The sequence below is a fragment of the Drosophila suzukii genome, chromosome X (genome assembly GCF_043229965.1).
Source record: "Drosophila suzukii chromosome X, CBGP_Dsuzu_IsoJpt1.0, whole genome shotgun sequence".
NCBI classification, from domain to species: Eukaryota; Metazoa; Arthropoda; class Insecta; order Diptera; family Drosophilidae; genus Drosophila; species Drosophila suzukii.
The window spans coordinates 7,073,980-7,085,454 of record NC_092084.1 but is presented as its reverse complement, the minus strand read 5'-3'; the positions used below and the strand labels follow the sequence as shown (position 1 = coordinate 7,085,454).

General features: G+C 43.4%; 4 protein-coding genes across 7 annotated transcripts; 2 read left to right on the top strand and 2 right to left on the bottom strand.

Moving 5' to 3' along the window:
* Positions 1–167: 167 nt before the first annotated feature.
* Positions 168–1,586, bottom strand: Vha36-3 (Vacuolar H[+] ATPase 36kD subunit 3). Its single transcript, XM_017083658.4, has 4 exons — positions 1,363–1,586; positions 1,177–1,294; positions 749–1,112; positions 168–611 (listed from the first exon to the last, which is right to left on the bottom strand). The coding sequence occupies exons 1-4, from the start codon at positions 1,401–1,403 to the stop codon at positions 385–387; spliced, it is 750 nt and encodes a 249-aa protein (XP_016939147.1). The 5' UTR covers positions 1,404–1,586; the 3' UTR covers positions 168–384.
* A 611-nt stretch (positions 1,587–2,197) lies between these two features.
* On the top strand, positions 2,198–6,043 carry AANATL7 (Arylalkylamine N-acetyltransferase-like 7). 2 transcript variants are annotated; one of them, XM_017083654.4, is made up of 2 exons: positions 2,198–2,348; positions 5,100–6,043. In XM_017083654.4, the coding sequence occupies exons 1-2, from the start codon at positions 2,244–2,246 to the stop codon at positions 5,832–5,834; spliced, it is 840 nt and encodes a 279-aa protein (XP_016939143.2). In that variant the 5' UTR covers positions 2,198–2,243; the 3' UTR covers positions 5,835–6,043. The 2 variants fall into 2 exon arrangements, with proteins under 2 accessions (XP_016939143.2, XP_016939145.1); XM_017083656.4 differs by lacking the exon at positions 2,198–2,348 and adding an exon at positions 4,274–4,476.
* On the bottom strand, positions 5,852–7,803 carry LOC108016837 (protein GUCD1). Of its 3 annotated transcripts, none has more exons than XM_017083659.4 (4): positions 7,449–7,803; positions 7,115–7,383; positions 6,902–7,041; positions 5,852–6,761 (listed from the first exon to the last, which is right to left on the bottom strand). In XM_017083659.4, the coding sequence occupies exons 1-4, from the start codon at positions 7,656–7,658 to the stop codon at positions 6,658–6,660; spliced, it is 723 nt and encodes a 240-aa protein (XP_016939148.1). In that variant the 5' UTR covers positions 7,659–7,803; the 3' UTR covers positions 5,852–6,657. The 3 variants fall into 3 exon arrangements, with proteins under 3 accessions (XP_016939148.1, XP_016939149.1, XP_016939150.1); XM_017083660.4 differs by having other exon boundaries at positions 6,902–6,987; positions 7,449–7,801; XM_017083661.4 differs by lacking the exon at positions 6,902–7,041.
* Positions 7,804–8,430: 627 nt separating this feature from the next.
* Positions 8,431–11,208, top strand: wds (WD repeat-containing protein wds). The gene is made up of 3 exons (XM_017083297.4): positions 8,431–9,006; positions 9,732–10,357; positions 10,477–11,208. The coding sequence occupies exons 1-3, from the start codon at positions 8,736–8,738 to the stop codon at positions 10,663–10,665; spliced, it is 1,086 nt and encodes a 361-aa protein (XP_016938786.1). The 5' UTR covers positions 8,431–8,735; the 3' UTR covers positions 10,666–11,208.
* The last annotated feature ends 267 nt before the right edge of the window (positions 11,209–11,475 follow it).

Genomic DNA, 11,475 nt, shown 5'->3' with positions numbered 1-11,475 from the left:
AAAACATATATTTTACCTAGAATTCCTGTAGCTCAAACATTATCTACGTTTGATATTCGTATTTCTCCCGATATTGCTTGCGTATACTTGATATCAGCTGACTCTTTTCCACTGTGCAAATACACTTAGATACACGACAGCCAATTGGCAATTGAAACCACAAAACATAGCGATCACAAAGGTTACGATTACGGATTGTATTTCCAAGAACGACAAGTGGTACAACATCCGGATCACAATGAACGACAACAAAAACGAGAGGTGTTGGTCTTTTGATGGGAAGTGAGGTAGCAGAGTTGAGTGATTGGGTGTTGTTTGGATGGACAGGTGTAGCAACAGGTGGTGGGTATTTGGATATAATGATGCATTAGATATAATATCGGTCTAGAAGAGCAGATCCTCGTCACCGTCCTCATCGAGGATATTCTGCGCCTCCTTGGTCTCGGCCAATTGGCCAAGACGACGCTGTTCCTCACGTTTCTTATCGGATGCCTTGCGTGCCTCGCGCTTTTTATCCTGAATTTTCTTTAGTCGGTAGAATTCCTCGCGCTCCAGTTCGTCCAGCTCGCTGATTATGTACTCTATGGTTCGGTTGATGCGGGGGATGATCACTGGATAAGAGAAAAGTCATTGAATAAATATATTTATAAAAAGTCCACTCGAAACTAAGAATCAAAGCAGGGCGATTAGTTTTAAACATATCTTTTTAAGGGACACTATACTATTGTGATATTGTGTTTCCACCCACCGTGCTCGATGGCATTGACCCTTCGGTTGGTGACCTTGATGACATCGTCGAGGGTCACAAAGGAGGTCTGCAGCGAGGCCAATTCCACCAGCAGGCGCACTGCACTCTGGTAGTTCTTCTTCAGCTTGGCCAACTGCTGGCCACCGCGTGCCAATCCGGCCAGCTCATAGGTGTCCACCCCATCGGTATAGGGTTCGAAGACGGGCAACGTAACCCCGGCCACATTATCCTTTTTGGTGCGTATCTTGATCTGGGCCTTGGTCACATTCTGCAGGACAATCTGGTTGATATCACCGGTGGTGAACTTGACCTCGGCCAAAGAGAAGGCTGCCTCCTTCATCACCTGACCCATCAGGGTTTTGGTCTGAAAATCAAATAAAAATACATTGCAGAATCTTCCCTCTGATTTAAAAAACCCAATACCTTACCTCAATTATTTTGCCCAGAATCAGACGAAAGCGCATCTGCAGGGCATCTGCTTTCTTCTTAAGCAAACCATGTCCCTTGGTGGCGCCTGCCAAACGCGATTTCATCAGCGTTTGGGCACTACAACGAGGTACATATATATGTAGATATAGCAAGGATTACTCCCGGCCAGGATTCGAACTACTCACCCTCGTGAGGGAAATATGGGCAGGCGGTCTTTGGCTGCCATCAAAAATCAAACAAAAATATGCTACTCAAACACAAACAAAAAAAAAATACAACACGCACCACGCCAACCAAGTCCAAACTATAAATAACAACAACAAAATATTTACTAAATATATGCGACACTACGAAAATAAAATAGACTACTAAAATGAGGGAACAGCGAACAGAACAGCACGACAACAAACTGGGCCAGCGAATGAAGACTCATCGAGCGACCTGGCGAGAGAGTGACGATCTTGGGGATGGAATCGAATCGCATCGGATCGGAGGGGCCACCATGGGGGCTCGGAATTAGATTCGGGCCCCTCAGCTGTTCCGGAACAGCTGTCACAGTTTATGGCACAGTATGCGTTGATAAAAGGCATGTCCGAACCGAAACACCTGTAACTCGGTGGTTCTTTGAGTTCGGTATATGCAATTTGGTATATGATATGTTTTATGATGTTAAGAATTCAGCACCTCTTTGTTTAGCGTACAAAATATTACAAATATTTCAAAAAAAAATTATAGTTTTTGAAAACTATTTTTATAGGACCTTCAGATAATGGGTATCTTTTGGTCGTTAATGTTGAGCAAAACTGCTAGTGAACTCAGTAATGCTATGCCAACAAGCAATTAAAAATTGTCGGCGGTAATAATTTGCTTAAACATTACGTTAACGAATTAATTATTTATATACATGAATGATATAGAACAATGAGTACCAAACTTTTAATGAAATTATGCTGTCAAGAAGTTGTGATATAGAGTTGAAAAGCAGTCAGTTAGTAGGCTTTCAAAAAAAAAAAATTGGTACACATTTTTCTAACAAGTTGTAAAAATTTATAGCCGCATTTAGCCAATGGACATTCAATGTTTGACAGTAAAGCTTTTGAGACATAAGATTACGGAGATCCTGATACCTCACAGATTTCAATGGAGCGCCAAAAGGATGCACCATTTCAAGGTCAGTTAGTGATTCTCCCCGTTCGATAGTCACTCGATAGGCCGATTGTCATCTTGATAGATTAATACCGCAGTGATGCCAGTTCCATTTTATTACCGTTAGCGCAGATTGATTTCAATTGAAACTGATTGTCATTCAATAACGCACACAAATTTTCGGGGGTCCTCAAAAAACGGCAATGAAATAAAAAGCTGCCACACGCAGATAAACGCACAGCGGCACTGACATTGAAATACCTTTGTACTCCGGCTATTCGGATGTCTCCAGGTCTCCGGTTACGGTTATGACTACGTCCATCCGGAGCAGAGTCACGCAATTTGAATATGCGTCTTGTGCCGACGTGTGCGCCGATTTGAATGTACATATGTCTATTAAGCACTATAGTGCAGAGAGAGAAATTATGGTTCTTATCATTTCAAAACCTGATATTTGAATTCGAATTTCTTTAATATATAATAATATTGTGCAATAAAGATATGTACTTATATATCATAAGAACATTATATTATTAATTTCATTTTTAATAGAAAAGTACATTTGAAAAAAAAAAATATATATATATATATATATATATATATATATATATTATATATATATTTTTATATTTTAAAAATTTTGAAAACTAAATTTTTTTTGATGTTCTGTGACCATTACGTGACAATGGACTCGTGTCCACCACAGCACAGTGGCGACCTAGTAGGGGTATTAATTAACGTTATGAATATGCACAGCAGGGAGTTACGAGGTGAGAAAAGGTCAGAATGTGGTAACATTTTTGGTCAAGCAACAGTTGGCCGAGGGGCGTTGTCTAGACTCCAAAACGAGCCAAGGTCATGCAGACCATATACGTAAAACCATTATTTTTCACTGTTTTTTTAGTATAACTTACACATTTGTGATATTAAAAAAACTTTTTTTATTTAAACTATTTCATAATTATTTATTTGTTAGGACTCAATAAAAATGCTTGTCTATTAACTTTTCAATTAGCTCATAATTCGGTTTTGCTATTTCAACTTCACTTTCTATGACAAAAGCGATCTGATAAGAGCTCTAATTTATTTGTCCTGCCTCTTAGTCCGCTCCAAGCAAGCATTTGCATAAAACGTTTACCAGAGAACTCGTCCCTTTTATACTTAATGGGGCACGTCCTAGTCGTTGGGGAAGTCAAAATCTGTATATAAGTGCGAATACGGGCGTACATTGTGCGGCGTATATAACCTCACAAAGACGGAATCAACAGTTGGCGCGTATACGAACAACAAAAGGCGATTTCGGATGAATTTTCCGGGGAACTTTGGGGTGGATAAGGGGGGACAACTCTCGATTTTAGTGGGCCAGTATTTGTATTTAGGCATAAGTCACGACCAGGCAATCGCTCCTGTTGATATATGTATATACGCACATGTTGCGTATACGCATGGCTGTCACTCCAAGGGTACGCCAACAACAAGGACAACAGGACATTTGTTGGGCGGCAAAGCGGCTCCCTACCTTCTATTTCTACCCCATCCCAAGGAACTGAATTTTTCTCATGCTTCGGCAATGAGGCAAACACGAGGGCGTACACTGAGCAAAATGAGGGCGTAAATTTACCCTTAAAAGCAGATCAAAATCTATTTTCTAATTTCTTAAATATGTGTTCTTGAGGATTGCTTTTTAATTATGTTTTCATATCCTTAAATAGCAAATATAACCCCTTGCTTAATGTATGTTTTGAGTTCTGAAATCAAGAACTTTTTTTATGAAAAAAGGAAAAATACTTTTTATAAATATATAAGTACTTAGATATTTTTCTTATAAGTGCAAAGTGAATACAAAATGTAAACTATGCTTTATGTTCAACTTGAGTTTTCCTAATTTTTTCTATAAAAAATTAAAATAAATGTTGTAACAAATATACTTAGAGATATTTTCTAGAAGTGTATAAATGGGATGCTGTTGCTGGTGGTTCGCTTCTGTCGGCTGCTCCAGCTGCTCCAGTCGCATTTCGCATCTGAAAGCGCCCGCAAGTAGGTTACACATTTTTTCATAGCTTTTTCATCCGAGGAAAACAAACAACAAGTCTCGATACCTTCGATACCGTCCAGTTCATTCAATCCGAACAAATCCGCCACAAGAGTACAGAGTAAGTGGAACTAACTACTAATTTCCAAGAAATACAACTCGAAATCGGTTAACCACAGGTGATAAGTCCTCTGTCACGCTCTCCAAGATTAAATGGACAGGACGATGGGGTGTTTAGTGGGTGGAGTGTCATTGGGGGCGGCTTTCGATGGGGGTGTGTCATTAGAGCATTGCAAAGGATAGGGAAAGTGCAATTGGAGCGAGTGAGAGACAAAAGGTTGAAAGTTGAAAGGGTAGCCAGGGTGTTGCCACTAATTGAGTTATAGAAAAAAAGTTTCCTTCACATATATATATGTTCAAGTACCATATACACATTTGCATCTGCCAAGGAATTAATCTTATAAAAGGAGGAAAGTTTTCTATACATTTAGATAGCATTTTATCTAGTTGAAGTGCTAGCAAAAATATAAGTCTCTGTTTATATCAATATAATTTGTTTTTAGCAATCAGTTTGGCTCATTATTTATCTACAGGTGTGCTACGAAAATGTATTTATGAAAAACAAACTTGATTCTGTACAAATCGGAATATTTTACATTATAGGGCTTAAAACAAACCACCTAACATTTGATTTATATTTATATCAGTTAAATTTTTGTAAAAACTTACATATTTCCTGCACAGAACTTGGTTCACACCATCAGGTTTACTAGCCCCGCCGACAGCGATACTATGGAGTACAAAATGATAGGACCGGAGCACAGTGACCAGGTGATCGAGCACCTTCGTCACAACTTCTTCGCCGATGAGCCACTGAACAAGGCCGCTGGCCTGTGCCAAAATGGTAGCAGTTGCGCTGAACTGGAAGATCACTGCGCGGAGGCCATACACCATCGGATGAGCGTGATGGCTGTAGACGTAAAGGATGCTGGAACCTGCAAAATAGCAGGCGTGGTCCTAAATGGCATCTTGAAACCGGACGACACGGCCAAAGCGCTGGAAAAACTCGACTCATCTGGCGATGCACATTTCCGGAAGATCTTCGAGATGCTACACAGGCACAATCTCAAACACAATCTCTTCGAGCACTTCGATGTGGAGTCCATGTTTGATGTGCGCATACTATCGGTGGACTCTAGCTATCGTGGCCAGGGCATTGCCAATGAGCTGGTGAAGCGATCTGTGGCAGTGGCCAGAAAGAACGGCTTCCGTCTGATGAAAGCCGATGCCACTGGCATCTTCTCCCAGAAGATTTTCCGCTCCAATGGATTCGAGGTCTTCTCGGAGCAACCTTACTGCAAATACACAGATGAGAACGGCAAGGTGATCTTGCCTGTTGAGGCGCCGCACATCAAGATGCAGCTCCTCTACAAAGCGATCTGTGGCGATGAACAGGATGATAATGCGAAGACGCATTAAGGAGACGACACGCTGTCTCGGAATTGGAACAATAATCTTTTTATTGGAATGTATTCTTAAAACAAATATAGAAATTATTTGGGGTCGGCAGACGGAAAGTAAGCTAAGGACAGGGGAATTTTATTCCCAAAAACTACATTCACTTTACATTTAGAACTTTTTTTTATCGGTAGTGCCACTGAAATCGCAGGGCGCCCATTTGGCGTAAGTTTGGCAGGTGTATCAATATAAATTTTATACGACTTGGCGTGGAAGTGATTTCTGTGGCACCCCTATATATTTAAGTTTCGACTTTCCAAGGGCTATTATCCCACCAAAGGATACTCTAAGACCAGGGGCGTAGCCAGGGGGTTTAGGGGTTAGCCCCCTCTCACTTTTTACTTGAAATCCTTGCAAAACATTGTGTAAAAAAAACATGCTACACAATATTTGTTCTGAAAACCTCCTAGTCCCTGGCTACGCCGCTGTCTGAGTCCAAGATATAGCCTTAGATAGCTTTCCGCTGACGGTTTATAACTCTATAATGTGGACAGCTGCCTGGCTAGTTTACGTAAACGCGTGTGTAATTGTTGTTGTTTTTTATGGGGACCAACTGCTAACAATACCTAAATAAAGTACACTGTTGTGCCAAAGTTAACCAAGCAGCTCTTTCTCTAAGCCATTCCCTCCAAGTCCCCCGACATGCTCCTCGACATTCGCTCCCTAAAGTCCTAATATCACAAGCGCAGATTCCAATGCTCCTTTTTTTCAGCCGCTGGCAACCTGGGCAACTGCAGGTACTGCTGTTCCTTTTCCTATTCCTTATTCAGGCGTGGTCATCCGTTTACTCCCTGGTGGCTTTCTTCTCGTAGATGAAGATGATGTCCTCGTCGGTGCCGTAGGCGCGACGGGCAGTGTCCATGGACTCGATGAGGCACCGACAAATGTCTATGGAACGCAGCCAAAAATTAAAATCAATGAGTTTGCAGCGTAATTGGAGGACACTAGGGTGGCACGGCTCAAATTAGTTCAAGGATTTGGGTAATTCAAGTCCACTGCCAACTAGTTTAGGTTTCTGGAATACTTACGGCCGTCATGGACCTCGGGATTGTGATAAAAAAGCTTTTGAGCAGCCATGTCGTAGCCACAGAGCACCACATAGTGTCCGGCATACCTTTTGGATCCACGTAGGCGTGTATTTCGAACGATACATGGTATATAAAAACAACTTTTCATGGGAAATTTTCGCGGGGTGGGTTGGGGATTAGGATGAGCCCTTTGGTTGGGGGGGCATTACTTACCCGAACTTCTCCAGGACATTGCGCTTGCACACCTCGCAGGTGAGCAGCGAGGCGTTGGTCAGCAGGATGACGGGTCCGTGGCGGGCCAAATGGCGCAGGATGACCTCCATGTCCACCGTGCGCTGCTCCACGCGCAGTCCATGGGCACGGGCGTCCTTGAACTTGCGCGTCACTCGTCGTTCGTCCTTGTCTATGATCTTGGAGTAGTAGGTGTGCTGGGCGTAGTTGGGATCGATGCCCAGCGTTTGGGTGAAGTACTCGTGGCGCACCTGTCCATGGTAATGATGGAAGATATATGTACATGGAGAAATCAATCGTGGGAGCCATATCACACCTGGTAGCGCAGTAGTAGGTAGCACAGGTCGATGGTCCAGGTACTGGATCCAAAGCCCTCCTCGCCGCAGACTGCCTCGAAGTTTCCCAGGAGCTGTTCCCTCTGCTGCGCGGACAGGATCATGATGATGCAGGATAGGCCGCAGTCCCAGTTGTAGCGCTGCTGGTAGTGCGTCAGGTTGTAGTGCTTGCTGGGCGGCAGTCCGTTCATCCTGGTCGTGGTCGTAGTCCTGGTCCTGTGGTGCCCTGAGTGCTCGGCTGCGCTGCTCCTGGCGAATTTAAGGGAATGTTTTGATTTTTCAGGGTTATTTTGCCCTCCCCCCCTTTTTGGCTGTGCAGTGTGGCCGTGTGCTGTGTGAGCGGAAATACCATATGCTGCAGGTTTTTCAATCTGTTAAGAACCTCTTTGGGATCCAAAATAATCAAGTAATTTGTATTTTTAAAGACTACCATTGCTATACAGCCAGGTGTAAGCAAATTGCAAAAAAGCAAAAGCAAACTAAACTTTATTGAGTGTCTTAAAATAAGCCTAAGACAAAATAATTGCAGTACTTAATTTTCAAAAATCAAAAAAAATTATACCATACAATGAACAAATACTAGTTATTCTATAAACCATTATTAACATTACTTCAAAAATCCCCATACCAAAGAAATCCAAGCATTTTCCATCCACTTATTATATATAAAATTCTACAAATAAATCAATACATTTAAATATAACTGTACGTGAATTTCCTCAACGATCAGGCAACGCCATGCGAGCGGCATGCGATTTTGCAATTGTCTAGTTTTTATAAGTTTTCCCAAGCATTTTTAGCGGGAAACTCAGTCTGTGGCTAGGACTTGTTTTCCCACCAGCCTCAAAGCCCCTAAATCCGCCGAAAATCCCCAAAACAGCCCCAAAACTAAATGGCGGTGTGCTGCCATCGCGATAAGATCCCGGCCCTTTCGCTTAACGGTCCCACTGTCGCACTGCAATTTTTTATTTATTAGAGTGACCATCACTGTTATTATTTTCACGTGTGGCTCCCAAACGAGCCAAAAACCAAGCGCCCGCTAAACAAACAAGCCACCAGCCAGCAGGGAGCAGCCGGTCACCACCGGACACAGCAGGAGCGCCAGTTAACCCGAAGTCTCCCGAGGATTCGCCCGCAAGTTCGGCGGCGTTCCCCGTAGCCGGAACAACAAGAAGAAGAAGCACGTGTGCGGCGTGCCGAAAAAAGGGGCAAGGTAAACAAGGAGGACAGGACAGGATCGGCAGAACCCCAATCCGGAGGAGGACGACATGGTGCCCATCGGAGCCGTGCACGGCGGCCATCCCGGCGTAGTGCATCCGCCGCAGCAATCGCTGCCCACGGCGCCCAGTGGCCCGAACTCGCTGCAACCGAACTCGGTGGGCCAGCCGGGGGCCACCACCTCCTCGAACAGCAGCGCCTCCAACAAGAGCTCGCTCTCCGTGAAGCCCAACTACACGCTCAAGTTCACCCTGGCCGGGCACACCAAGGCGGTGTCGGCGGTAAAGTTCAGTCCGAACGGCGAGTGGCTGGCCAGCTCCTGTGAGTATATCCGTAAACCGAGTAGATCACATCCCTGGGAACCCAGGCACATGGGACTAGTCGAGGCCAGGGAAATAATAGTAGGAGGGAGCTACTGTAGCTCCCGAATAGGGGATGTCCTTTAAATTGCAGTTCAGGAGCATACCCACCTCCAAATGGGGTGGACATTTGCCCATTGTAAATGCAGTCTTGCAGTAATTACCGTAGTTATGGCCTGCAAAAAGGGGTTGTTCTTAAACTGCAATTAAGGGATTGTCTACCTCATCTATATTTCATAAGTACTTAATCTACGGAACTTTTCATATTTTAAATCATGAGACTATTTGCAAGTGTTTCCCATCTAAAAACCAAGTAAAAATAATCTTTTAGGTACTTCATCATAAATTAGTATTTATTTTTAAACCCCTTTCCTTGAAGTGCATTATTAGGCCATCTGACGAAATCCATCTGGTATTATGAGTTATTTGTTGATGGTACCTCAGTTCAAAGAAAATGTAGTGTTTATAAAGAATCAGTTGCAACTTCTACATAATATACACAAGTTACATTTCCAAGATACGCAGATTGCTTTTATAACGAAATTTACCGACCGTCTGGGCCTTGATATAAAAAACCGCAATGTATACCATAATGTCTATTTATTTCATAGTAGTATTAGACTTAATTTTTTAGTTAGCTATAGTCTGCATACCACTGCTTGCTAAATCCCCACTTTCATTCCTTAGCCGCTGATAAACTCATCAAAATCTGGGGAGCCTACGATGGCAAGTTCGAGAAGACCATTTCGGGCCACAAGTTGGGCATCAGCGATGTGGCCTGGAGCTCGGACTCCCGTCTCCTGGTCAGCGGCAGCGATGACAAGACCCTCAAGGTTTGGGAACTGAGCACCGGGAAGAGCCTGAAGACCCTGAAGGGGCACAGCAACTATGTGTTCTGCTGCAACTTCAATCCGCAGTCCAATCTGATTGTCTCCGGCAGCTTCGACGAGAGCGTTCGCATTTGGGATGTGCGCACTGGCAAGTGCCTGAAGACCCTGCCCGCCCACTCGGATCCCGTTTCGGCAGTGCATTTCAATCGGGATGGCTCGCTGATTGTGAGCAGCAGCTACGATGGCTTGTGCCGCATCTGGGACACGGCCAGTGGGCAGTGCCTGAAGACCTTGATCGACGACGACAATCCGCCCGTCAGCTTTGTCAAGTTCTCGCCCAACGGCAAGTACATCCTGGCCGCCACGCTGGACAACACGCTCAAGTTGTGGGACTACTCAAAGGGCAAATGCCTGAAGACGTATACGGGCCACAAGAACGAGAAATACTGCATATTCGCCAACTTCTCGGTGACGGGAGGAAAGGTGAGATGAAATAACATGTTAATTAGTTCAAATATTTGCCTTTTTACCGTTAATAAGATGTTATCGATCTGTTGAAGTTTATTTTCACCAAACTTAATACGTGTATTCTCGCCTTTCAGTGGATCGTGAGCGGCAGCGAGGACAACATGGTCTACATCTGGAATCTGCAGAGCAAGGAGGTGGTGCAGAAGCTGCAGGGACACACCGACACCGTGCTGTGCACTGCCTGCCATCCCACGGAAAACATCATCGCCTCCGCGGCGCTCGAGAACGACAAGACCATCAAGCTGTGGAAGTCGGACACATAGAGTGGCTGGTATCCAGCTGGAGGATCGGGCGTTCAGCAGCTTTGACTGCCTCCACACATTCATTTCTTGGATAATATTATGTTAAAGGATCAAGTCTAATTTTAATTTAATACCCTTTTTTTTGTACACATAATTTAAAGGAGGAACCTTTAACTTCTACTTTTAAATCACAATTTAAAACTCACATTCTAAGGCAGTACGGAAAAACACAAAAAAAAAAATCGGAAAAAACAAATTAATGTATAAATATTTATTAGCCTATTGTATTGGCCACCAAACAAGCGAGAATATTCCCCCAAAAATGTTTGTAACCTTTGACACAGCCACATACACCCCCACAAAAACTTATGATGATCTTTCGGTGACGAGAAAACTAAATTTAAGCAAAACAGGTGCTTGGGCCCAAAACCCGAGCGCCAGAAAGAATATATATAAAATACGAAATGTAAATTTTGAATAAAAGAAAGCACGTCCTCATGGCGCTTAAATGCTCTCGCATCTTGAGCGCTTTTCGAGGCGAGTCACTTATTTGTAATAGTTGAATTTGGTTCGGTTTTTTTTTTTGGGATACTGGGTATTAGATTCGTCGGACAGTATGTAGCAGACAGAAGGAAGCGTTTCCGACCCTATAAAGTATATATAATCTTTATCAGATCACCAACTAATCTAGCAACGGCCGTCTGAATGTGTGTTGGGATTTAGCATGTAGATTTTAGAGATTCCTGCGCAGCTCAAGTTTGTTTTAGCAAAGTTCCACGCCCATATCGGCAAATTTGTTTGAGTGTAAATTGAAATTGATTTTATTGATCA

Excerpts from the sequence above, each read along its gene's own strand:
- AANATL7 (XM_017083654.4), top strand. The coding sequence starts at position 2,244 with ATGGACATTCAATGTTTGACAGTAAAGCTTTTGAGACATAAGATTACG. Across the intron at positions 2,349-5,099 it reads AAAGGATGCACCATTTCAAG|AACTTGGTTCACACCATCAG; the intron begins GTCAGTTAGTGA and ends TTTCCTGCACAG.
- LOC108016837 (XM_017083659.4), bottom strand. The coding sequence starts at position 7,658 with ATGAACGGACTGCCGCCCAGCAAGCACTACAACCTGACGCACTACCAG. Across the intron at positions 7,384-7,448 it reads ACCTACTACTGCGCTACCAG|GTGCGCCACGAGTACTTCAC; the intron begins GTGTGATATGGC and ends TACCATGGACAG. Across the intron at positions 7,042-7,114 it reads AATGTCCTGGAGAAGTTCGG|TTGTTTTTATATACCATGTA; the intron begins GTAAGTAATGCC and ends TCCCATGAAAAG.
- Vha36-3 (XM_017083658.4), bottom strand. The coding sequence starts at position 1,403 with ATGGCAGCCAAAGACCGCCTGCCCATATTTCCCTCACGAGG. Across the intron at positions 1,295-1,362 it reads CCCATATTTCCCTCACGAGG|TGCCCAAACGCTGATGAAAT; the intron begins GTGAGTAGTTCG and ends ACCTCGTTGTAG. Across the intron at positions 1,113-1,176 it reads TTCTGGGCAAAATAATTGAG|ACCAAAACCCTGATGGGTCA; the intron begins GTAAGGTATTGG and ends TTTGATTTTCAG.
- wds (XM_017083297.4), top strand. The coding sequence starts at position 8,736 with ATGGTGCCCATCGGAGCCGTGCACGGCGGCCATCCCGGCGTAGTGCAT. Across the intron at positions 9,007-9,731 it reads CGAGTGGCTGGCCAGCTCCT|CCGCTGATAAACTCATCAAA; the intron begins GTGAGTATATCC and ends TTCATTCCTTAG. Across the intron at positions 10,358-10,476 it reads TCTCGGTGACGGGAGGAAAG|TGGATCGTGAGCGGCAGCGA; the intron begins GTGAGATGAAAT and ends CTCGCCTTTCAG.